Raw genomic sequence first — 10033 nt, 5'->3', positions numbered from 1 at the left:
TTCTAGGGGGTCCCCGTCGAATTTCGGGAAAATGCATGGAAGGTCAATATGGCTCAGATCGAAAGCCATAAATTTGCCAATAGGCATCCGATTCTTGAGCGGAATAGCTTAAATGATTTGTGAATCGATTCTCTACAAATATGCATTAAAATCTAGGAACAAAATATTTTTTCGATTTTCTGTCAAATTTTCTAGGGGGTCCCCTTCGAATTTCGGGAAAATGCATGGAAGGTCAATATGGCTCAGATCGAAAGCCATAAATTTGCCAATAGGCATCCGATTCTTGAGCGGAATAGCTTAAATGATTTGTGGATCGATTCTCCATAAATCTGAATTAAAATCTAGGAACAAAATATTTTTTTTTTAATTTACTGTTTAATTTTCGGGGGGATTCCCAACAATGGGGAAAATGCGTGGAAGGTCAATATAGCTTACTGCCAATAAAAGTTTTCCCCCCAAAACTGATGTAGCGAATCAGAAATAATTACTTTCTGAATCCATTTTCTTTTAAAGAATCCATTACTTACTTTTCTTAATTTAAAAAAGTCCCTTTTTTCATTATGTAATCGAATAAGTTGCCTTTCTATCGATATCTCGGATTTTGTTGGCCAGCCCATCACTATAAAAGCCGCAAGATAACTAATTTCTTTTTTTGCATTTATTATTGTAATAATTAAAATGCCGGCACCAGCAGAAAGCCCAGAAGCGAAATCGCCTTCATATGACTTGTCGAAATTCCGCCTTAAGCGGATACTTAGTAATAACAGCGTGAGGAAGAGTATATCCTTGCTGGGAACATTTCCAGATCTGTCGGAAACAGACGATGCAATTGTTGTTTTTGAGAAAAATGGTGGGAGAAACATGGTATTATCTCAATTTTAATAGACCTAATATGATTCTTGATTGCAGCATATCGGGAAAGTGATGTGGCTACTGAACCTGCTGCAGAAGAGTCTCCCAAAAAGCCAAGCTATTTCAGCTCAGATCTGAAGGTAGCTACAGAATTTGTGAACAACATTTACGGAAGCTTTCAAGTTGTTCCAAGTAGAGATCTTTGTGGTAAGATTCCGGTATTAGTTATTGTGACTTTTATTTATCAAATTTTCCTAGGTGTCAAGAGCACTGTTATTTATCCTGCAACAGACAAGCACATCGAGAAGTATTCCATTTGCCAGAAGTACCTCATTCGGGAGACTCCCGAGCTATATGAAAAGATAACCCTGCCCTACCTCAAAGAAAGCCAGTTTTCTTTGGAGTGGGTCTACAATATTCTTGAGCATAAGCAGGAGAAGGAGCGAATCGTATTCGAAGACAATGATGCAGAGACGGGATTCATCCTGCTGCCCGATCTCAAGTGGGATGGCCGCAATGTTGAAAATCTGTATCTGTTAGGCATTATACGCAAGCACGATATCAAATCTTTGAGGGATCTCAACGGTAGCCACCTGAACCTGCTCCGTAACTTGCGTGAATCATCAAAGAAGGCAATATTTGAGCGTTATGGCGTGAATCCTAACCAGCTACGCATGTACTTCCATTATCAGCCTTCGTTCTACCACCTGCATGTCCACATCAATCCTGTGCGAAACGATGCGCCCGGAATCTGGTGTGAGAAATCACACATGTTGGACACGGTGATTAACAATTTGGAGTTGATTCCGGATTATTACCAGCGAGCCACGCTACCTTTTGTCCTTTACGAGGGAAATAAGCTGTTAGACCTCTACGAAGAGGAACTATCAGTTCGAAAAGTACCAGAATTAAGCGATAAAAAGGAGAAGAGTGTTGAAACACCCATCAAGGCATCCGAGGAGGGTTTCAGTGACGAAGAATCCGACGAACGCCAGTGTAAGCGCCGCAAGTTGGCCACCCCAGAGCCAAAAGAGACCGAGGGTACTGCCCAGGCATGTGCTTAAATATCATTTCTATCTTCTAAGTTTAAAGTGGTTATGAAATTGAAATCAAAAGGAACCTTACCCATGAAGGGTACGCTATTACTTAAAGATGCAACTAGTAGGAGATTTTGTCCTAATCATGTATTCTAACATTTTTCTATTTATAAAAATCAAAATAAATTAAAATGTTTTGAAAAATTTGATACTGCATTTGCTTTCACTTTCAGGCATTAAATAGCTATAAATTCGACACTTTATTTAATAAGCCTACCAATTGAGCTACACAACTTCTCTAATTTAATCGCCTTAAGCTTCCATGCGAGCTTGAATTAAACCTAATTGACGAATAAAAGGTGGGGGAGAGAAAAACTAAAATTAGTTAGCTGGCTGCCATCTTTATTTATTTCATAATAGTGTAGCTATGTCAGTTGTGTATTATTGTTGTTGCATGCTCTGCTTGTGTTAATATAGTTTTGTATCTTGTTTTCTAGTTTAATAATTTATTTTTTTCGTGGCCCTGCGTATTTGTTTATATTTGTAATACATTTAAATACATTCCACTGCGTTTTAGGTTTTGTTCTCATCGCGGCATGGCTAAATTATGAAATTTGATATAGTCCTAGAAAAAATCGTCTTCGTAGTGGCGCCCAGACACACTATTTCGAAATTGGCAAATCTGCATTTTCGTATTCCAATTGTGTCTGGATGATTTGAGAGCTGCGAATTCGATTCGAGCTGGCTCAAGAGTTGTGCTAAGCGAATGCTTGTTATATTCAGCTTCTTAGCTCGGTGTGAGGTGTATATCTCAAATAGTGTTCTAAAGGTTGGGTCGATAACTATGTCTGAAGGTTCGGGATCCAAAGAGTTAATTTTGATTAAAAATTTGCAATTTAAATAGCGACTTTAGTTATAAATTATTACATTAAAGCCAAGCAAATAATAAAAGAACTGGAGTTTCGTCTGGCTTAATGGAGATGCTTCAAAAACATTTTTGAAATGGTAAAAATTACAATATTCAACCAGAATTCTCTTATCCGTTCTTTTCTGCTAGTATATAACTATTCTTCTGTTTTGGATCCACACAAATCGACCCACCCTAGAGTGTTTTTGTGTGTGTGTGTGTCTTGTGTCTTGGAAATCTTTAGCTTGGAAGCCTGGTTCAACATCGTTTATGGTACATACATACATAAATATTATTTCAAATACATACATACATATACATATACATACATATATAGGTATATATATAAAAATAACAAATAATAGTAGTAATAAAATCGTAATGTGTAATTTCCCAATACAATAAAAACAATACGCGCTGGCCTGCCCTGAATACTAAGCTTATACTCTCAATTGCTCGTCGCGGCGCCCGACTGCTCCACGTCCGCCGTCACCGAATCCAGGTGCTGCTGCTCCTGGGGCACGTACATCACCGCAGTGGCCTGCTTGTCTGCGGCATCTGAAGAAATTGACCAGTTCCGCTCCAGTTGCTCCAACGCCGCCATAGTCGCGGTGGTGGTCACCCCAGCGCCTGAGCTTTCCGCTCCGGCGCCATCGCTCAGAACGCCAGCCTTGAGCGTCTCCTCGAGTAGGACCTGGATCTTGTCCTGATCGTCCAGATGGACAAAGCCCAGGCGCACCAATTCACTGGTCAGATCCGCCGCCGTATCGTTCTCGTTCACCTGACACGTCAACTGACGATTCATCTTGTCGTCCATGCGGAGCAGTATTGTCATGATTATGTCGTTGCTGTCCTCCTTGATTTTCACGCTGCACATCATGTTGACGATGCGCCGCGACTCGGTGTCCACCGGTTCCGGCGAGGCCGATTTCACAGAGTCAGCCCGTTCTGGTGAGGCGGCCCGCGAACGGAAAGTTGGCGGCTTCTTGCCGCTGTACGTGATCAGCGGATACACCCCATACTTCACATCTTCGACGAACTTCTCGAGCTTATCGGCTCCAGAGACGTCGGCTAGGCGGTATTGTCGCTCCTGCCCGCCAGCCATTCGCAGTTGGGCCATCACAACATCCGGCTGGTAATAGCGTTGCATCAGTCCGTCGAAAGCGGTCTCCGAGAACATGGTGCGGTTGGCGGGCGAAAAGACCAGACAGTGGGCCGTCAGTAGTTTGAGGGAGTGTACCTGCAAACAAACAAATCAAATTTTAAATACTGTTTTTTTGACAAAACTAAGACTACTGTCAGAGGAACTAAAAAATGTAATCGATTAAAAAAAAGACAGCTCTCCCTAAGTACACTTGATATTGATACTAAAAACTGTCATTAATTAATTGGTGTCTGCTATAAACTGGTGTATAACAGAAACCACACCACTCACCTCGAAAAGCAGTGGGTGAAAGAGCAGATCATTGGCACTGGGCCGATCCTGCGGCTGCGGATTGAGACACTTGCGTATTAAATCGCGCTGCAGGTCGCTCTCAAGGCTGAGGATTGTGCGCTGGATGGTCTCCTCGTTGATGGCAGTCGACTCGCTATTGCTGGGTTGGATCTCTAGGGCGGCCATCTCCAGAGCGCACATCCCGAACGCGTAGATGTCGAGGGCGGCTGTAAGCTGTTCGGCTGCTCCGTACTCCGGCGCCTGGAAGTAGTGGGCTCCCCGTTCGCGCTCGCGTTCTTGCTCTCGATCCCGTTCTCGGCCCCGCCGGACGCTGTAGTGGACCGCATCGGGAACCACCGAGCCGATCTTGACCAGACCGTTGTGCTGGATGAAGATGCTATCACAGGTTAGGTTGCCGTGAATGATGGGCGGCGTGCAGGAATGCAAATAGCTGAGGGCGGACAGGATTTGGGTGCACCAGCGGCGCCAAGACTCCAGCGGCAACCGCTTGGCGTTGCGCTTGGTGCGCTTGAGGAACTGTTTCAGCGAGCCCGACGACATGTACTCGGTGATGAAGACCACCCGAGGACGCTCCGCGTGCTGTGTGTCCGTCCAGTAGCGGTGGAACTTGACAATGTTCTGGTGGTCCAGCTGCAGGAGATTGTCGAACACCTGTCGCATCTTCTCCTCCTGCGACTTGAGCTCCTGCAGGCTAGCATATTGCACCTCGTTCCACACCACCTCGACACCCTCCTCGGTGTCCATGGCCAGGTGGACGCAGTCGATCCCGGGTACGTCGCGTTGGTCGACCTCCTCGCGCCGCTTCAGCCACCGTCCGCATGGCGACTCCTCCAGGATTTCACTTTCATCCTCAGAATCGTCACCGCTTTCGCGGGGCGACGAATCTAGGTTGACCCCTTCGGACACCTGAACGCTACTTGTGCCCGCATCAGCTGTTGAGGCTCCGACTATGTGAGGGGGCTGCTGCTGCTGCGACGCCGGCGTAGCTGCTGCCGCTGCTGCTGCAGCTGCTGCTTGGCTGGATGCATTCGGATTCGGATTCGGATTTGTGGGGGGTTGGAGCTGGATCGGTTCATCCGCTACCGCGCTACCACTGCTGCCGGCATTTGCTTGGCTATTTGACATTAGGGTGCGGTCACCGACGCGGCTGCGGCTGTCTCTGCCTCTGCTCAGTCTCTGCTGCGACTTCGGCGGTTGCTGCTGCTGTTGTTCCAGAAAACCCCTCCTATGCGTTGCCGCGTTTAAGGTTTCCAGTGTAGTGTTTATTTTCTTGTCTCCGTTTGCTTTTCGTGGTATCCGCTGCTGACTGCGGGCTCCTTCGAGCTACATCCACATCCGCTGCTGCTCCTCTGCCCACTCACTGGCCCACACATACACACGCACATACACTCCCTCCCCCCTGCGCTAAATAACACTCGCTGCGCTGCGACTGCGAGACGACTGATACGGTTACTTTAACTATTTGGCAGTATTTTTCGAGGCCTTCAACAGCTGCGGAAGGTATGGCTTTCGGTTCGATGCACTTTTCTTCCCGACACGCAGATGATTCGTTTATTTGGGCCGTTTTTCACGCTTTTCTTTTTAAAACACCCAAGAAATGTGAGTAAATCGATGCATCGAGCCTATCGATAGTCACCCCCGCAAATCAGAAGTCCGTCGCATGACACAACTATCGATAAATAGCTTGCAAAATTTAAAGTTCATAAAAAAAAAATATTTTGTGACAATATTCAATCTTTCAATATTTCCAGCGGATTCACTTCAACATGCTATAATTGAAATATTTAATTTCCCATTTATTGGTTTTATTGATAAAAATAGCTAAAACTTACGATTAACCGCTCATTGAGCATCCGTCCAGGTGGTGTTATCGATGCTCGCTTGGTATCATCTGTGCCGGCGACTCTTAAACGACTAAATATTTTTTTAATTTTAAGTAGAGTTTGTTAAAAAGACCAATAATGGATAGCATAATTGGACGCAGTCAATTTGTCTCGGAGACAGCCAATCTTTTCACAGATGAAAAGACTGCGATCGCCCGGTCAAAGGTAAAAAGAAAATTCAATTCCAAACCTCCAAACAAATAATTTTTTCTTCAACAATTTTAGGTGGTAGAGTGGTGCAACGAACTGGTAATTGCATCGGCATCCATAAAGTGCGAATTGCTCGTCAAGATCCAGGAGACTATTCTGGGATCATGTGTGGAGTTAGCTGATGAATTTCTGGAACCGATCCTGTCTCAGGCGCACGATCAGAATATGGAGGTCCGCAAGCAGGTAGTTGCGTTCGTGGAGCAAGTTTGGTAATAATTCCAAATTCTTTGTAATTCCATTTTCTTTAATATAATTTCGATTCCAGCAAAGTTAAAGTGGAACTACTGCCACATTTGATCAATATTGTTTCCATGTTATTGCGTGATAAATCGGCCCAGGTTATTAAGCGTGTGATTCAAGCCTGTGGCAGCATCTATAAGAACGGATTGCAGTACTTGTGCAACCTCTCCGAGCCCGGTGACAGTGCCGAGCAATCGTGGAACGTACTTAGCCTTATTAAGGCCCAGATTCTTGATTTGATCGACAACGAGAACGACGGTATTCGCACAAACGCAATTAAGTTCTTGGAGGGTGTCATCATTCTTCAGAGTTATGCTGACGAGGATAGCTTGAAAAGGGATGGAGACTTTTCGCTAGCTGACGTTCCGGAACACTGTCAACTCTTTCGCCGCCAAAAGTTGCAGGAAGAGGCTAACAATATATTCGACATAATGCTGCAGTTTCATGGCACAACCCATATTTCATCTGTGAACTTGATTGCATGCACGAGTAGCTTGTGCACTGTGGCCAAGATGCGGCCAGTTTTCATGGGAGCTGTAGTGGAAGCTTTTAAGCAATTAAACGCCAACTTACCACCAACACTTACCGACTCCCAGGTGAGCTCTGTTCGCAAGAGCTTGAAAATGCAGCTACAGACACTTTTGAAGAACCGTGGAGCCTTCGAGTTCTCCGCTACCATCCGTGGCTTGCTGCTGGATCTTGGCTCATCTTCAAGCGAGATTCAAAAGCTTATGCCTAAAATGGACAAGCAGGAGATGGCAAGGCGGCAAAAGCGCATTCTGGAAAACGCTGCTCAAAGTTTGGCGAAACGAGCTCGACTGGCCAACGAGCAGCGTGAACGAGAGGTTTCTCGAGAGATGGAGCTTGATACTGAGGAGTTGGAAAGGCAGAAATTAAAGTCCACACGGGTGAATGAAAAGTTCCTGGCGGAGCATTTGCGCGCCCCTGAAACTGTAGTTTCTCTAGTTGTGGAATTCCTGCCCACTCTGCCGGCAGAGGCTCCACAAAAGTTTCTGGACGAATACACTCCCATTCGGCAGATGTCCTTGCAGCAGCAGGTTAGTAATATTTCGCGGATGTTCGGGGAGCAACTTACCGAGAAACGTTTGGGACCGGGAGCTGCCACATTCAGTCGGGAGCCACCTATGAAAGTGAAGAAAGTTCAGGTGCGCGATAACGAAAGCAGTTCCATGGAAGTGGATGAAGAGTCAGCCAGGAAACACAGCGAGGAGGAACTTCAGCGCAAGGAAGAAGCTACTAAAAAGCTGCGCGAGACAATGGAACGCGCCAAGGGTGAACAAACGGTGATCGAACGGATGAAGGAGCGCGCCAAGACTCTAAAGTTACAGGAGATAACTAAACCATTACCGCGCAACATAAAAGAAAAGTTCCTTACAGATGCAGTGCGTCGCATTTTAAACTCGGAACGCCAGTGCATCAAAGGGGGTGTGGCCTCCAGGCGAAGAAAGCTGGTCACTGTGATAGCCGCCACTTTTCCGGACAATGTACGTTACGGCATTATGGAGTTTATTCTAGAGGACGTTAAACAACGCATAGACCTGGCCTTTTCGTGGCTGTTTGAGGAGTACTCCCTTCTGCAGGGATTCACAAGGCACACCTACGTAAAAACTGAGAATCGTCCAGATCACGCCTACAACGAACTTCTCAATCAGCTGATCTTCGGGATCGGGGAAAAATGCGAACACAAGGAGAAGATTATACTTCTACGTCGCGTTTATCTAGAGGCGCCCATTCTGCCCGAAGACGCCATCGGGCACCTAGTGCAGCTAAGTCTTATTGACGAGTTCAGCCAGTACGGCCTTGAGCTCATAAAGGACTTGGCAGTGCTGAGGCCTCCTCGCAAGAATCGATTTCTGCGCGTGCTGCTCAATTTTTCGGTTCACGAACGTGCTGATCTTCAGGATCGCGCTTTGGCTCACCTGGTGACCCTTTACCATGTCCACAAAATTCTGCCCTCAAGGATTGATGAGTTCGCATTGGAATGGCTAAAGTATGTGGAGCTGGAGACGCCACCTGCAGCAATCTTTTCAGCGGACTATGGCCGTCCCACAGCGGATTCAGCCTGGTGTGAGGATACAGCCAAAGTATGCCTGGGTTTGGCGCTGACCCTGATGCCTTACAAGCCGGAAGGTTAGTGTACATTGATTATATCCATATACCACAACTAATAGTTAATATTTTATCCTGGTTACAGTTTACCTTGATAAGGTGTGTCAAGTGTTTGTGTCCACCTCTTCGGAACTAAAACGCACAATCCTCCGCAGCCTCGACATGCCCATTAAAAAGCTGGGCGTAGAGAACCCTGTACTTCTTAAACTGATAGAAGATTGCCCGAAGGGCATGGAGACTCTAGTGATCCGCATCATTTACATACTAACTGAACGCGTGCCCACGCCTCACGTGGATCTGGTACGTCGAGTACGCGATCTCTACCAGCACAAGGTTAAGGATGTGCGGGTGATGATACCCGTATTGAGCGGTTTATCTCGTGCCGAGCTTATTGCCGTGCTGCCAAAGCTTATCAAATTGAATCCCGCTGTGGTCAAGGAAGTTTTTAATCGATTGCTCGGTATCGGGGCCGAGTTTGCCAATCAGACAATGGCCCTGTCACCGACAGATATACTGGTGGCCCTTCACACTATGGATCCGAGTGTTTGTGACCTGAAGTCTATAGTAAAAGCCACTTCGTTGTGTTTGGGCGAACGTGAACTGTACACACAGGAGGTCCTAATGGCGGTTCTTCAGCAACTATTGGAGGTTAACCCTCTGCCCACTCTTATGATGCGAACTACAATCCAAAGTTTGACTTTGTACCCTCGTCTATCCAACTTTGTGCTCAATCTGTTGCAACGGCTGATCATGAAGCAGGTCTGGCGGCAAAAGGTTATCTGGGAGGGCTTCCTCAAGACTATACAGCGCCTCAAGCCGCAGTCTCTGCCTGTGTTGCTTCACCTTCCACCCGCCCAGTTGGTTGACGCACTGCAGCAGTGCCCTGACCTAAGACCGGCGCTGATGGAGTACGCAGACAGCATGCAAGACGAGCCGATGAACGGCAGTGGCATTACCCAGCAGGTGCTGGATATTATATCCGGAAAGTCGGTCGATGTATTTGTCACGGTAACTACAAAATATTTTTTTGTTTTGATTTTATTTATAAGTTCTTTCTTTTAGGATGAAAGCGGCGGTTATATCAGTGCCGATCACATTAAAAAGGAGGTTCTGGATCCTTCGGATATTGGTGTCATCTCTACAGTACCTGTACTAACTTCCCTAACGCCCCTGCCTGTACCCGCACCAGTTTCCAGCGATCTTAACCAGCCTTTGCCACCAGGGGAGGATTAGTGAAAGCAGATTGATTTTGTTGTTTAGCCATAGAATTTCTGCAACTTACCTAATAAGACAATGGTTAAATTATAATATTCCAATT

General features: G+C 46.0%; 3 protein-coding genes across 3 annotated transcripts; 2 read left to right on the top strand and 1 right to left on the bottom strand.

Moving 5' to 3' along the window:
- The first annotated feature begins 602 nt into the window (after positions 1-602).
- Positions 603-2036, top strand: Dcps (Decapping enzyme, scavenger). The gene is made up of 3 exons (XM_017254718.3): positions 603-850; positions 910-1059; positions 1111-2036. Exons 1-3 carry the CDS (start codon positions 679-681, stop codon positions 1914-1916), a joined length of 1128 nt encoding a protein of 375 aa, XP_017110207.2. The 5' UTR covers positions 603-678; the 3' UTR covers positions 1917-2036.
- A 1125-nt stretch (positions 2037-3161) lies between these two features.
- On the bottom strand, positions 3162-5877 carry Madm (MLF1-adaptor molecule). The gene is made up of 2 exons (XM_017254783.3): positions 4232-5877; positions 3162-4036 (listed from the first exon to the last, which is right to left on the bottom strand). The coding sequence occupies exons 1-2, from the start codon at positions 5375-5377 to the stop codon at positions 3245-3247; spliced, it is 1938 nt and encodes a 645-aa protein (XP_017110272.2). The 5' UTR covers positions 5378-5877; the 3' UTR covers positions 3162-3244.
- A 76-nt stretch (positions 5878-5953) lies between these two features.
- On the top strand, positions 5954-10031 carry Sym (symplekin scaffold protein). Its single transcript, XM_017254782.3, has 5 exons — positions 5954-6300; positions 6361-6554; positions 6611-8736; positions 8801-9723; positions 9778-10031. Exons 1-5 carry the CDS (start codon positions 6214-6216, stop codon positions 9946-9948), a joined length of 3501 nt encoding a protein of 1166 aa, XP_017110271.2. The 5' UTR covers positions 5954-6213; the 3' UTR covers positions 9949-10031.
- Positions 10032-10033: the final 2 nt, after the last annotated feature.

This window comes from Drosophila bipectinata, chromosome 3R, assembly GCF_030179905.1.
Source record: "Drosophila bipectinata strain 14024-0381.07 chromosome 3R, DbipHiC1v2, whole genome shotgun sequence".
NCBI classification, from domain to species: domain Eukaryota; kingdom Metazoa; phylum Arthropoda; class Insecta; order Diptera; family Drosophilidae; genus Drosophila; species Drosophila bipectinata.
Note: the sequence above shows the minus strand (reverse complement) of the source record. Positions and strands in the feature narration are given on the sequence as shown.